At 48.6% G+C, this 15,666-nt stretch overlaps 1 protein-coding gene across 3 annotated transcripts in view; it reads left to right on the top strand.

The window, feature by feature from the left end:
• The window catches only part of LOC102456958 (L-amino-acid oxidase-like), a 32,876-nt gene that overhangs the window by 7,031 nt on the left and 10,179 nt on the right, over window positions 1-15,666 (top strand). The window contains exons 1-3 of one of the 3 annotated variants that reach the window (XM_014573641.3): window positions 5,892-6,148; window positions 10,709-10,929; window positions 12,015-12,121. In XM_014573641.3, coding sequence (XP_014429127.2) covers window positions 6,136-6,148; window positions 10,709-10,929; window positions 12,015-12,121 — 341 coding nt within the window. In that variant the 5' untranslated portion in view covers window positions 5,892-6,135. Of the gene's footprint in view, window positions 1-5,891; window positions 6,149-6,267; window positions 6,449-10,708; window positions 10,930-12,014; window positions 12,122-15,666 lie in introns of those variants that run through there. The other 2 variants (XM_075913633.1, XM_075913632.1) reach the window with 2 other exon arrangements.

Here is a 15,666-nt window from a genome sequence, read left to right as displayed (position 1 = left end):
TTTTAATCGCGGCTTCATTTCCCTCTGCCGATCTGGCTAATCTACATGCCTCCGTCGACGGAGGCGTGTAGTTTAGACGTACCCTAGTTGTAGCCCAAGGGTTTGAAGCGAAACGGTGAAGCGTTTTTCTTCCTCTCCCCCATCTTTAGAAAGGACACGTCAGCGCTTCAATTTTGTTGCATGGTGTTTTGGGTTCTTCTCCGCATGGTCTTTGCCTTTTTTTCCCCTTCACTTTCTAATCTCTTTTTCCACGGGAAAATTGTGGGAAAGGCACGCAAGCGAGAGAAAGCGGGGAAAGACCCCACCTGGGCGGTAGGACCGATTTTTTTGAAAGCACGGGGAAATGCCGACAACGTTGGCGTTATTGCCTCAAAACGTTTGGAAAAAGAACTTTACAAGCTTAAAATGAGGGGACGGATTGCATCCTCAGCAAGTTTGCAGATGACGCTAAGCTAAGGGGAGAGATAGATACGCTGGAGGGCAGGGATCGGGTCCAGAGTGACCTGGACAGATTGGAGGATTGGGCCACAAGAAATCTGATGAGGTTCAACAAGGACAAGTGCAGAGTCCTGCACTTGGGACGGAAGAATCCCAAGTATTGTTACAGGCTGGGAACCGACTGGCTAAGTAGCAGTTCTGCAGAAAAGGACCTGGGGGTTACAGTGGATGAGAAGCTAGATATGAGTCAACAGGGGGCCCTTGTAGCCAAGAAGGCTAATGGCATATTGGGTTGCATTAGAAGGAGCATTGCCAGCAGATCCAGAGATGTCATTATTCCCCTTTATTCGGCTTTGGTGAGGCCACATCTGGAGTATTGTGTCCAGTTCTGGGCCCCCCACTACACAAAGGATGTGAACGCATTGGAGAGGGTCCAGCGGAGGGCGACCAAAATGATTAGGGGGCTGGAGCACATGACCTATGAGGAGAGGCTGAGGGACTTGGGTCTGTTTAGTCTGCAGAAGCGAAGAGTGAGGGGGGATTTGATAGCAGCCTTCAACTTCCTGAAGGGAGGTTCCAAAGAGGCTGGCGAGAGGCTGTTCTCAGTAGTGACAGATGCAGAACAAGGAGCAATGGGCTCAAGTTGCGGTGGGAGAGGTCCAGGTTGGATATTAGGAAAAACTATTTCACTAGGAGGGTGGTGAAGCACTGGAATGGGTTCCCTAGGGAAGTAGTGGAGTCTCCATCCCCAGAGGTGTTTAAGTCTCGGCTTGACCAAGCCCTGGCTGGGTTGATTGAGTTGGGTTGGTCCTGCCTTGGGCAGGTGGCTGGACTTGACCTTCTGAGGTCTCTTCCAGCTCTATGGATCTATGATTCTACTATTAAAATAAATTGGTTTTTCACCCCGCTGAGGCTTTAAAAGTGGATTGGCAATTTGTCCCTCGAGGGGGAGAAAAAAGCGACGATTTCTTGGTCGACTTTCTTAGCTGTGTGGAGTAGGTCAGGACAGCAAAACAGCAGCGCCCCCAAAAGCCACAGACTCAAGGAAGACCCGAAGGCACCCGAGTCAGGTTTGCTGTCCAACGAAAGACATTCATAGTCGTCCGGAGCCAGACGGCCTCCCAGCCCCTCTGTGCTTGTACCTAGGACCACAGTAGGGATTTCACGCCACAGAGTTCAGCGTTTATAGACAGAAACATTTATAGACAGAAATGGACACACCGTACGAATCATCTTCCGCATTCATGGAGCTTTCATGGCTGTTCCCCTTGGCCAGGGAGCCGGGGGAAAGTGCCTGGTTTGCTGCATTCCTCACTTCGGTCGTAGCGGAAATACGCAAGACGATTGTGAGGTCGAGGAAATAAGGGGGAGTGTCCCACAATCGTCCCTTTTGTGCCTGAATTTTCTTACGGGCCTGGATGCGCGAGGCAGCCCTTTGTGCTTTTTGCTTCTTATTTTCGGTTGTTATTCTCAAAGCGTGAGCTGTGCGCTCAAGTGTAGGAACACCCTGTTGACTTTCAACAAATTCTAGGGCAGGTCCCAAGGCGTGCACCTGGAATGGGAGTTCAGGAGCGCTTGGGAAACTCACACAGCTATCTTTGCTGAACGTTTCCCAGCTGATCATGCTAATTATGCGGCCTGGGGAAATATTCAAAGTCTCAGCGCGCTCATTATTGGATGTGGGAAAATGTGCAACGTATCAACGAACTTGTTAGGTTCTCAAAACAACAGGCTGCCGAGCCAGCGGGATACAAGTGCCGGGGACGTTCCTAACCTTGCAACCTCGGCGTAGATCAAAGGTGCGGAAGGTGGGATGCATTGGCTTCTGGGGTCTGTCGGCTGCCCTTCTTCAAGGGGTTCCCGGCAGCACAAGGGACATAGGCAATGCATTTGATGCTGAGATCTGCTTAAGCTTAATAAGCATTGTATTGTTTTAGGAAGCATTGCTTTTTGTTTTGAGGTTTGTTTAGGGTTGTATTTTTAGTCTAAGATTTGCTTCACTGTATTTTAAGAACATAACACTGGACATACTGGATCAGGCCAAAGGTCCATCTAGCCCAGTAGCCTGTCTGCCGACAGCGGCCAACACCAGGTGCCCCAGAGAGGGTGGACCGAAGACAATGATCAAGCGATTTGTCGCCTGCCATCCCTCTCCAGCCTCTGACAAACAGAGGGCCGGTGCATCATTCCTACCCCCTGGCTAATAGCCTTTTATGGACCTAACCTCCATGAAATTATCTAGCTTCTCTTTAAACTCTATTATAGTTCTAGCCTTCACAGCCTCCTCTGGCAAGGAGTTCCACAGGTTGACTACACGCTGTGTGAAGAAGAACTTTCTCTTATTAGTTTTAAACCTGCTACCCATTAATTTCATTTGGTGTCCTCTAGTCTTTATATTATGGGAACTAATAAATAACTTTTCTTTATTCACTCTCTCCACACCACTCCTGCTTTTAGATACCTCTATCATATCCCCCCTCAGTCTCCTCTTTTCCAAACTGAAAAGTCCCAGTCGCTTTAACCTCTCCTCATATGGGACCCGTTCCAAACCCCTCATCATTGTAGTTGCCCTTTTCTGAACCCTTTCCAAGGCCAAAATATCTTTTTGGAGGTGAGGAGACCACATCTGTACACAGTATTCCAGATGTGGGCGTACCATAGTTTTATACAGGGGCAGTAAGATATTCTGGGTCTTATTTTCTATCCCTTTCCTAATAATTCCTAGCATCCTATTTGCCTTTTTGACTGCCGCTGCACTCTGTGTGGAAGTTTTCAAAGAACCATCCACGATAACTCCAAGATCTCTTTCCTGATTTGTCGTAGCCAAATTAGCCCCCATCATATTATATGTATAGTTCGGGTTATAGTGGCCTTTTTTCGGGGAAAAAAAATGGTACCTGCATCTAGACTACCTCCACGTTCTGTCGACAGTAAATCGAAAGAACGCGGCAGTTTTGTCGATGGCGGTAAACCTCATTCTACGAGGAAGAATGCCTTTTTTCGAACGTCATCTTTTGGAAAAAGGGGCTATTGCATGAAAACGGGGCTTTTTAGAAAGCGAGCCTCTAGATGCCCTTTCGAGAAAGCAGGCCGCTTTGTCGATAACTCTTCTTGTTCACTAGATGCTCTTTTTCGAAAGAGGCTTTTTCAAAAGATACTGTGGCAGTGACCCGACTTGAGACGTAACTCTGGTTCATTGTGTGGGGCTTGAGACTCCACTTGAGACGGGCTCGTTGTGTTAAATCGACGTGGTGAAAAAATTGTCCGAAAATGCCGCTGTTGTTAGTAACAAACGGCCCACAGCGGCGATCGGGGCCCCGCCTCCCAGTTGGACTGTAGGGATAACATATTAATGTTGAAAATGATTCCCCCAAATGGAAGTGACTCCCCAGAATTTGTTCCCCACAACTTAAGGTGTTTAGATTTATTATTAATTCTTCTTATTATTATTGTTATTTGTTAAGATTGTTAAATGTTTAGATTTATTATTATTGTTATTTGTTAAGATTGTTAAATGTTTAGATTTATTATTATTGCCCCTTTAGAATATAATGTATTAGGTCATGTAACTTAGAACTGTTAAGAATATAATCCTATGTAGCCAGAAACAGAAGGACACCGCAGTGGGCAGACCACCAACACCAGGTGCCCCAGAGGGAGGGAATCACAAAAGGGAACCTCACATGCTCTCTCTCCATTTCCAGACAAACAGAGACTAGGGGACACCATCCCTACACATCCTGGCTAGCAGCCATTGCTGGACCTAACCTTCATGAATCTATCTCGCTCTTTTTTGAACCCTGTTAAAGTCCTGCCCTTCACCACATCCTCTGGCGAGGAGTTCCACAGGTTGGCTGTGTGCTGCGTGAAGAAAAACTTCCTTTGGTTTGTTTTAAACCTGGCCTTGCATCCGGGTGGGCGACCGGTACACAAACATAGTTAGTTCGGCTCCCGGCTCCCAGCTCCAGGGCAGGGCAGGGCAGCAACTAAACCTGTTGGTACAGGAACTCGGCCCCGGATTCAGGGCAGGCAGCAAACAAGCAAAGTATAAGTGTCCCGTAGCCCAGGCCTTATTTCAGCTGGGGCATATTCTGAGGAGTAGCCAAGGGGGTTGGGTCTCGTGGTTCAGGAGGGGAACAGGCAATTTGCCTGTGGTGGCGGTGAGGGGGAGATGGTGTAGCCTGTCAAGTGACTTTCCGATCATGCTCACAATATGTTTGTGTTGATTTCGATTAATTCGGGAGGAGTTAAAAACTCTAGTGCAAGAAATCTACAAGCTTCCCTCAGCATTCCCGCAGCTCCTTTGCGTTAGCAGGACCGCTGTCTGCGTTCAGGTGTGATACACGAGGCCTTATGTCGGCCCAAGTTTGTGAAGGCTGCTAACGCTAACACCGCAGCGCTCAGCTCCTTGGAGGAGGCCATTAACCCACCTGGGTGCCGTACAGCCCAGCCCTACGCTGCCTGGTGAGTCGGGTTCCCCTGCAGAGCAGTGGCACCTGCCCAAAGGTCCGTCTAGACGCTCGTTGTCGACAGAAGTTTTCTCGACAGACAGGGTGCGTCTAGACTACAGGGTTTTGTCCACAAAACTATACCTGAGTCTACACTGCCACTGCGTTCTGTCCCCGCTCAGTCTTCTCTTTTCTAAACTAAACAAACCCAATTCTTTCAGCCTTCCCTCATAGGTCATGTTCTCTAGACCTTTCATCATTCTTGTTGCTCTTCTCTGGACCCTCTCCAATTTCTCCACATCCTTCTTGAAATGCGGTGCCCAGAACTGGACACAATACTCCAACGGAGGCCTAACCAGCGCAGAGTAGAGCGGAAGAATGACTTCTCGTGTCTTGCTCACAACACTCCTGTTAATACATCCCAGAATCACGTTTGCTTTTTTTGCAACAGCATCACACTGGGGACTCATATTCAGCGTGTGGTCCACTATAACCCCTAGATCCCTTTCTGCCGGACTCCTTCCCAGACAGTCCCAAAACAGACCCCTGCGGAACCCCACTTGTTATACCTTTCCAGCAGGATTGTGAACCGTTAATAACGACTCTCTAAGTACGGAGAATAGTGATAGAAATGTCGCCGTGTTAATCTGGTGTAGCTGAAACAAAAGACAGGACTATGTAGCACTTTAAAGACTAACAAGATGGTTTATTAGATAATGAGCTTTCGTGGGCCAGACCCACTTCCTCAGATCAAATAGTGGAAGAAAATAGTCACAACCAGATATACCAAAGGATACAATTAAAAAACCCTCTGAATACGGCTTTCCAGCCGGTGATGTACCCACCTTATAGTAGCCCTTACAGTAGAGTTACCCACAAGGACTTTCCGCTCACATTCTCCCACAAGTTCAACAGACGAGGGAGGGTGAGGTCGTGTCGCAATGGCGAGAAATGTGGAGCAACGTCCAGGCAAGAAGGAGGCTGCTCTCTTCACCAGGGAGTGGAGGAAGTTAGCTGTGAGAACGGTTGCTACCCGCAGAATTCCTTTCTTCCTGGATGCCTGGCAGAAGGTGACGCAAGGCCGTAACCCACAGGTTATGAGCAGTACACCACCGAACTATGGGATAACGATCTGCCGGTTTGGCTAGGCAGTCAGCAAGTGCAGGGCAGATCTCTCACCCACTCAGCTCTATAAAAGGCCGGCATCAAAACGAGAGGGCTGACTGGTTGGTTCCCGCCGCCCTCGGACATGGACGGGTTCTGTGAGTGAAACTTCTCTTGGGGCTTCTTGCGGCGCGGCGCATCTCCCCGCGTCTCTTTCTCCCCCTTCTCTTTCTCAGGTCCCAAGGCATGTACGTGGTATGGGAATTCAGGAGCGCTTGGGAAGATCACACAGCTATCTTTGCTGAACATTTCCCACCTGATCATGCTAATTATTTGGCCTGGGAAAACATGCAAAGTATCGACACGCTAATTATTAGATGTGGAAAAATATGCAACGTATCAACGATCTTGTTAGGTTCTCAAAACAACAGGGGTGATGGCTGTCGATCCGACAGGACGTAAGTGCCGGGGATGTTCCTAACTTGCAACCTCCGCATAGACCGGAGGCGCGGAAGGTGCGATGCACCGGCCTCGAGGGTCCGTCCGCTGTCCTTCTTCAGGGGGGTCCCGGCAGCAGAGGGGGTGTAGGCATTGCATTTGATTCAGAGATCTGCTTAGGCTTAATAAGCATTGTACTTTCTTAATAAGCATTGCATTTTATTCTAAGGTTGGCTTCGGCTTCGTAAGCTTTGCATTGGTTTAGTAAGCATTGCATTTAATTCTAAGGTTTGCATCGGCTTCGTAAGCTTTGCATTGGTTTAGTAAGCATTGCATTTTATTCTAAGGTTTGCATCGGCTTCATAAGCTTTGCATTGGTTGGTAAGCATTGCATTTTATTCTGAGGTTTGCATCGGCTTCGTAAGCTTTGCATTGGTTTAGTAAGCATTGCATTTTATTCTGAGGTTTGCATTGGCTTCGTAAGCTTTGCATTGGTTTAGTAAGCATTGCATTTTATTCTGAGGTTTGCATCGGCTTCGTAAGCTTTGCATTGGTTGGTAAGCATTGCATTTTATTCTAAGGTTTGCTTTGGCTTCATAAGCTTTGCATTGGTTAGTAAGCATTGCATTTTATTCTGAGGTTTGCATCGGCTTCATAAGCTTTGCACTGGTTAGTAAGCATTGCATTTTATTCTGAGGTTTGCTTCGGCTTCATAAGCTTTGCATTGGTTTAGTAAGCATTGCATTTTATTCTGAGGTTTGCTTCGGCTTCATAAGCTTTGCATTGGTTAGTAAGCATTGCATTTTACTCTGAGGTTTGCATCGGCTTCATAAGCTTTGCATTGGTTAGTAAGCATTGCATTTTATTCTGAGGTTTGCTTCGGCTTCATAAGCTTTGCATTGGTTTAATAAGCATTGCATTTTATTCTGAGGTTTGCTTCGGCTTCATAAGCTTTGCATTGGTTTAGTAAGCATTGCATTTTACTCTGAGGTTTGCATCGGCTTCATAAGCTTTGCATTGGTTAGTAAGCATTGCATTTTATTCTGAGGTTTGCATCGGCTTCATAAGCTTTGCATTGGTTAGTAAGCATTGCATTTTATTCTGAGGTTTGCATCGGCTTCATAAGCTTTGCACTGGTTAGTAAGCATTGCATTTTATTCTGAGGTTTGCTTCGGCTTCATAAGCTTTGCATTGGTTAGTAAGCATTGCATTTTATTCTAAGGTTTGCTTCGGCTTCATGAGCTTTGCATTGGTTTAATAAGCATTGCATTTTATTCTAAGGTTTGCATCGGCTTCATAAGCTTTGCATTGGTTAGTAAGCATTGCATTTTATTCTGAGGTTTGCATCGGCTTCATAAGCTTTGCATTGGTTAGTAAGCATTGCATTTTATTCTGAGGTTTGCTTTGGCTTCATAAGCTTTGCATTGGTTTAGTAAGCATTGCATTTTATTCTAAGGTTTGCATCGGCTTCATGAGCTTTGCATTGGTTTAGAAAGCATTGCATTTTATTCTAAGGTTTGCATCGGCTTCATGAGCTTTGCATTGGTTTAGAAAGCATTGCATTTTATTCTAAGGTTTGCATCGGCTTCATAAGCTTTGCATTGGTTTAGTAAGCATTGCATTTTATCCTGAGCTTTGCTTCGGCTTCATGAGCTTTGCATTGGTTTAGTAAGCTTTGCATTTTATTCTGAGGTTGGCTTTGGCGTAATAAACATTGCATTGGTTAGTAAGCATTGCATTTTATTTTGAGGTTTGCTTAGGGTTGTATTTTTATTCTAAGATTTGCTTCGTTGTATTTGACTCTAATATGAAGCATTGTATTTTCCCCTAATATTTGCTGAGTAAAATCTTCAAGCTTTCACCCAACGTGCGTGTTTATTGCCTCCGAATCCCTCAAGGGAGGAACCATTGTCTCTTGGCAATACAGGGGCACAATTACAGGAAGGATGTGGGTGCATTGGAGAGGGTCCAGTGGAGGGCGACCAAAATGATTTGGGGGCTGGAGCGCATGACCTACGAGGAGAGGCCGAGGGATTTGGGTCTGTTGAGTCTGCAGAAGCGAAGAGTGAGGGGGGATTTGAGAGCAGCCTTTAACTTCCTGAAGGGAGGTTCCAAAGAGGACGGAGAGAGGCTGTTCTCCGTGGTGGCAGATGGCAGAATAAGAAGCAACTGTCTCAAGTTGAATTAGAGGAGGTCGAGGTTGGATATTAGGAAAAATGATTTCCCTAGGCGGGTGGGGAGCGCTGGGCTGGGTTCCCTATGGAGGGGGTGGAGTCTCCATCCCTAGAGGTGTTTAAGTCTCGGCTTGACCAAGCCCTGGCTGGGTTGATTGAGTTGGGTTGGTCCTACCTTGGCCACGGGGCTAGACTTGATGACCTTCTGACGTCTCTTCCAGCTCTACGATTCTGTGACCAAAGACATGACCGAAACTGCTTTGAAAGGGTTACAAACCCAGAGCTAGGAGGGAAGGCTGACAAACATTGGGTTTGTTTAGTCTGGGGACGTGGTTTTCCAGGACATAAAAGATTCTTACAAGGAGGAGGGAGAAAACCGATTCTCTTTCACCTCCGAGGACAGGACAGGCAGCAAGGGGCTGAAACGGCAGCGAGGGAGGTTGAGGTTAGACATGAAGAAAAACTTCCTAACTGTCGGGTGGTGAAACACTGGAATAAATTGCCCAGGGAGGTTGTGGACTCCTGTCAATTAACACGGTACATTGAGAAATTGACAGTCTACGCTTGGTGTTGGTAAATGGCAGTAAAAAAGCTTCCACATCCCTTGAATGGCTCTTTCACAAGATCGGCGTTGTGCAAATAGGTCCGGCCGGCTTTGTCACTTTTTGAAGTTCACTAGTTCCTCCCTGGACACCCTCCCCCCCCCATATCTCCCAACCCCTGCCAGGGTTGCTAACCCACCGAAATTTCATTTGCAGACAAAATTGGAAAGATTTACGGACAGACACATTTTTTGACGGACATAATTTGTATACTCTATTAAAATGCCATAAATGGCTCAAAGTGAAAAGTACACGTTGTCACTCACACATCACTAGAAAAATATGCAATTAAATATGCAATTTAACTCACTTATATTTAGTTAGTCATGGTCCTGGAAGTTTTCCATTTTGTGGTTGTTTTCCAAAAGAGGAGACTGAGAGGAGATAGGATAGAGGTCTGTAAAATCATGAGTAGTATGAAGAGGGTAAATAAAGAAGTTATTTAGTAGTTCCCATAATAGAACTAGAGGGCACCAAATGAAATTAATAGGTAGCAGGTTTAAAACTAACAAGCGAAAGTTCTTCTTCACACAGCGTGTAGTCAACCTGTGGAACTCCTCGCCAGAGGAGGCTGTGAACAGGACTAGAACAGAGTTTAAAGAGAAGCTAGATCATTTCATGGAGGTTAGGTCCATAAAAGGCTATTAGCCAGGGGATAGAATTGGTGCTCCTGGTCTCTGTTTGTCAGAGGCTGGAGAGGGATGGCAGGAGACAAATCGCTTGATCATTGTCTTCGGTCCACCCTCTCTGGGGCACCTGGTGCTGGCCACTGTCGGCAGACAGGCTACTGGGCTAGATGGACCTTTGGTCCGACCCAGTACGGCCGTTCTTATGTTCTTATCTACATCCGAATACTGACGTTCTTATGTTCTTATCTATGTCCGAACACTGACACTGTTACCCATCAATGAGCAACTAACACGTCCAATTTCCGTTGCGCCGCAGGAAAATGGGAGAAGCAGCACAGGAGACATTCAAACGCTATAGGAGACTTGCTGTTTTGGGAAATTGTATTGCACTTTTACAAAATTTACCAACACCTACATTTTTTTACGGGCTTTATGGCCACGTCCAATTTCGGCTCATTTTTTTTACGGACTGTCCATAAATTTACTGATGGTTAGCAACCGTGATCCCTACCCTACCCTGACTCCTGAACCCCCCCCCCCCCACCGCCCTGAGCTCCCCCAAGCCATGCTGGCGAAACCCGCTCGTGTGCTTACATTGTGCAGTTGATAAGAACGCATGAACAGCAAGAGGCTCAGAGAGCCGACTTCCCTTCCAAGAGTTTGCCCGCTGCTTGTGTCTGATTGTACCAACGTGCCCGGGCGGTTAATATCCAGCGTCCACGTGGGAGGCAGGGGGCCTCTTCCTCGGGTGGGGCCGAGGAGGGACACAGCCATAGTAGAGGGAGCTGCCTAATCTCGGAAAATGAGTCTGCTTCGCCCATGGGCGTTGTCTGTTTGGTTTTGTTTGATGGTTTTTTCCACTTCTCTGTCTCCAGCGCTGCTTCCATTCTTCCTCCTGGCGGCCTTCCCGGGCTCGCAGAGTCTCCCTCTCCCACGCCACGACTGGGAGAAATGCTTCGTGGACTCCGACTACGAGGAGCTGGTGAAACTGGCCAAAAACGGCTTGAAGGGCGAGTGCTCCAAGAAAGTGGTGATCGTCGGAGCCGGCATCGGCGGCCTCACGGCTGCCAAGCTGCTGAAAGACGCGGGCTGCCAGGTAATTGTAACAACCAAGAGGATCTAGAGACAGGCCGGGGAGCCAGGCCTCCTCTGAAACAGTCCTAGCGTGGTTTTTAATAGTGGAAATGGTGCTGAAGAACTCAACAAAGTGAGCTTAAGTAAGCAGGGTGAACAGAAAGAAAGAAAGAAAGAAAGAAAGAAAGAAAGAAAGAAAGAAAGAAAGAAAGAAAGAAAGAAAGAAAGAAAGAAAGAAAGAAAGAAAGAAAGAAAGAAAGAAAGAAAGAAAGAAATACTGTTAATTATCTTAATATGTTGTATTTACAGGTTTGTTATTTTGCAGCTTAAAAGAATAGTGAATTCTTTCCAACACACACATCATGGAAATAAAGAAAAAAAGTTGTTTATGGAGATGATAGATAGATAGATAGATAGATAGATAGATAGATAGATAGATAGATAGATAGATAGATAGATAGATAGATAGAGGGGGTGTGTGGGGATAGATAGATAGATAGATAGATAGATAGATAGATAGATAGATAGATAGATAGATAGATGGGATGTGAGGAGATAGATAGATAGATAGATAGATAGATAGATAGATAGATAGATAGATAGATAGATAGATAGATAGATAGATAGATAGATAGATAGATAGATAGATAGATGGATGGGATGTGAGGAGATAGATAGACAGACAGGCAGACACACAGATAGATAGATAGAAGGGGTGTGTGGAGATAAATTGATAGATCGGGAAAAGTCACACAGTGGAAATCGGCCATACTTGGGTAGTCAATGTCGGAATAAAAGAATACTCATGCAGGATTCTGGAAACTGCACTTTCAGACTTTGCTCGAGTTCTCTGAAGTTCCAAATTGAAGCCGTGCGTACCCAGTCAGGTTACCTTGTGTCTGAAATGACTGTTATGCAAGAGGAATGCTCTTTCCTGGACGACCTTTCACGGAGGAAAGGTTGTGGGTTAATCGACAAAAGCCAGGGGGATAAAAATGTCTCCTTTGGGGGGAAAAGAAACTCAGGGTGACCGGTACAGAACGTAAAAACTGGATTCTCCCGGCCAAAACGAGACATGTGGTCACCCGACCTGTGTTGTATTCTTAGATCACGATCCTGGAAGCCAGTAACCGGGTCGGAGGACGCATCTTGACCCACCGAGAAGATGACTGGTATGCGGAGCTGGGAGCCATGCGTCTGCCCCGAGACCACAGGTAATATACCGTTTACTCTCCCGCCCCACCGACTGTGTTCCCTGGAAGCGGAGGGCTTGGGCGGCTGCTCAGGAGAGATTCCAATGCCGCCCAGCTGAGGCAGCCCGCCCCCAGCTAGCTTTTGTATAGTGGCGAGTGGTGCACATGCCTCAGCGCACGTCAAAAAATTATTCCGCACATCGATGGGAAATGTTTGCACATGGATGGGAAAATTCTACACGTGGATGGAAAGGGTTAGCAGGAATATTGCCCACCAACCTTGTTCAGAGCAGCGGACGTCTCAATATAAAAATTTTGGTGATCATAGAGGGGAAAAACACTCCGAAGGCTGACATTGGAGCTGCTTAAAATCTCCCATTGCTGCCTCGTGTGGGTTAATTGCTTAGCATCCAAGAGTCAGTCTGCGTGCGGGGAAAGAAATCTCCACGCAGCGGTAGCCATAGACTGAACTGAGTTGTGGCAACTTCATCAGCCTGATTGTGTCCAAACGTTAATTGTTTAGGGCGTTTTGTAGATGTTCGTGTTGGGCAGGCGAGGTTTTAGCCGGGAGCTGTAGGTAATCCGAGAATCCAAGAGCTAGAAAAGACGTCAGGAGCCATCGAGTCCAGCCTCTGGCCCAAGGCAGGGCCAACCCCACTCAATCAGCCCAGCCAGGGCTTGGTCAAGCCGGGACTGAAAAACCTCTAGGGATGGAGATTCCACCCCCTCCCTAGGGAACCCGTCCCGGCGCTTCCCCACCCGCCTCGGGAAATCGTTTTTCCTAATCTCCAACCTCGACCTCCCCCACTGCAACTTGAAACCATTGCTCCTCGTTCTGCCCCACTGAGAACAGCCTCTCTCCATCCTCTTTGGACCCCCCTTCAGGAAGTTGCAGGCTGCTCTCAAATCCCCCCTCACTCTTCGCTTCTGCAGACTGAACAAACCCGAATCCCTCAGCCTCTCCTCGTAGGTCATGTGCTCCAGCCCCCAAATCGTTTTGTTCACCCTCCGCCGGCCCTTCTCCAATGCGTCCCCATTCTTCCTATAGCGGGGGTGCCCAGAATTTGGACACAATACTCCAGATGTGGCCCCCGCAGAGCTGAAAACAGGGAACAAAAGTTTCAGGGGGGGAGCCGTGTTCGTCTGTAACTGAAAACCAAACTTAAAAAACAGCAACTAGTCCTGCAGCTCCTTAGAGACTAAGAAAACATATACAGGCAGTCCCCGACTTACGCGGATCCGACTTACGAACGGGGCTCTCTCGCCCCGGAGCTCGCAGGCAGCGATCCGCCACCTCGACCTCCGGGGCGAGAAAAGCTGCTCCTGGTGCCCCTGGTCTGCTGGAGACCGTCTCCAGCAGACCAGGGACACCGGGAGCGAAGCCGCAGCCCCGGCGGGGTCCCGCGCCTCTGAGGCTTTGCCAGAGCAAAGCCTCAGAGGCGCGGCACCCCGCTGCCGCTGCGGCTTTGCTCCCCGTGTCCCTGGTCTTCTGGGGGGGGCGCAGCTAGTGTGCCCCCCCCCCTCCCAGCAGACCAGGCTTTTGTTGTGGACCCTGGGACAGAGCAGCTGGGGCGCTGCCGGTTGGTCCCACAGCGCCGCTCTGGGCACTACTGGACCAACCCGGCAGCACCCCAGCTGCTTTGCCCCAGGCGTCCCCAAGTCAGCTTCTGCTGAAACTGACCAGCGCTGACTACAGGAAGCCCGAGGCAGAGTTGCTCTGCCCCGGGCTTCCTGGAATCAGCCGCTGATCAGTTTCAGCAGCAGCTGACTTGGGGACGCTTGGGGTTCTTAAGTTGAATCTGTATGTAAGTCAGAACTGGCATCCAGATTCAGCAGCGGCTCAATCTGGAGCCAGTTCTGACTTACATACAGATTCAACTTAAGAACAAACCTACAGTCCCTCTCTTGTACGTAACCCGGGGACTGCCTGTAGATGGTATCATAGAATCATAGAACACTAGGACTGGCAGGGACCTCGAGAGGTCATCAAGTCCAGTCCCCTGCCCTCATGGCAGGACCAAATACTGTCTAGACCATCCCTGAGAGACATTTATCTAACCTGCTCTTCAATATCTCCAGGGATGGGGATTCCACAACCTCCCTGGGCAATTTATTCCAGTGTTTAACCACCCTGACAGTTGGGAACTTTTTCTTAATGTCCAACCTAAACCTCCCTTGCTGCAGTTTAAGCCCATTGCTTCTTCTCCTATCCTCAGAGGCCAAGATGAACAAGTTTTCTCCCTCCTCCTTGTCACGCCTGAAAACCGCTCTCCTGTCCCCCTCCGTCTTCTCCTTTCCAAACTAAACAAACCCGATTCTTTCAGCCTCCCCTCCTAGCTCCTGTTCTCTCGACCTTGCATCGTTCTTGTTGCTCTTCTCTGGACCTTCTCCGATTTCTCCACATCTTTCCTGAAATGCGCTGCCCAGAACTGGACACAAGACTCCAACGGAGGCCTAACCAGTGCAGAGCAGAGCGGAAGAACGACTTCTCGTGTCTTGCTCACAACACAGCTGTGAATTTGACGCTTTGCCTCTTTCCTTTGCTGGTGCATCAAATCAAGAACAATCTCGACACGAAAACAGGCCTCAGTAGGTCCCATTGGGCAAACCGGCCCGTGTTCCCCTGTCGCAGAGCAAGGACTTCATAGGTCATGTTCTCTAGACCTTTCATCATTCTTGTTGCTCTTCTCTGGGCCCTCTCCGATTTCTCCACATCTTTCTTGAACATTTCATGAGCGTTCGTGGGCATAGCCTTCTTCTTCAGATGACCGGAGCGAAGAGGTGCAGGTGGCGAAATAAATAGCAGAAAAAGAGGGAAAACATGGGAGGGGGAATTGTCGGCCTGTCCACGCTACATGAAGCAGATGGGGCGGGTTCGAAGAGGTCTTACTTACATGGCACTCGGCTTTTATGTCCGTCGGACGTGGAATGGAGCAGGTCGTCCAGTTACTCCCTAGATCTGCTGGTCATGCTCCTCCTAACGCACCCCGATACGCCGTTAGCTGGCTTGGCTGCCAGGGCACCCGGTGGAGTCACCTAGAAGAGGTCATGGGTTCCCAAACTGGGGGGCATGAAGAAATTCCAGGGGGGGTGCAAGGCAACCCAGCCCCCAGCCCCTCATCACGTTTTGCTGCCTCGGTCCGGTCCTTTTTTTTTTCCTCAACAAGTTTTGCTGCTATTTTGGGGGGGCGTGCGGGTTGCTCAAAAATCAACGCCGAAAAGTTTGGGAACCTCGTCGGGGCATGCGGCAGGGTGTTGGAGTCAAGGGACCTGGAGTCGGGGAGACGCCCAGCTGAGGGCAATTAACGGGGCCCTAGCTGGAGCTTATAAGTGCAGCTCCGGAGAGGAGGAGGGGGGTCTGCCCGTCTGCCCCCACAGGGCCGCGGACTTGGGGCCCAGCGAACCCAGACTACCCGGCCTGAGGCCCATGGAGGCAGTCATGAAAGCGGGGGCTTGCAGGGAGGCAGCTGCGGTAGGCTGCGGGCGCTCGATTAAAGGGAAGCCGTAGGCCAGAAGGCACAAAGGCAGAGGTGCAGGAGGGAACCGGGCAGCCCGAGGAACTGGGT

The sequence above is a fragment of the Pelodiscus sinensis genome, chromosome 32 (assembly GCF_049634645.1).
Source record: "Pelodiscus sinensis isolate JC-2024 chromosome 32, ASM4963464v1, whole genome shotgun sequence".
In the NCBI taxonomy this organism is placed as follows: domain Eukaryota; kingdom Metazoa; phylum Chordata; order Testudines; family Trionychidae; genus Pelodiscus; species Pelodiscus sinensis.
Note: the sequence above shows the minus strand (reverse complement) of the source record. Positions and strands in the feature narration are given on the sequence as shown.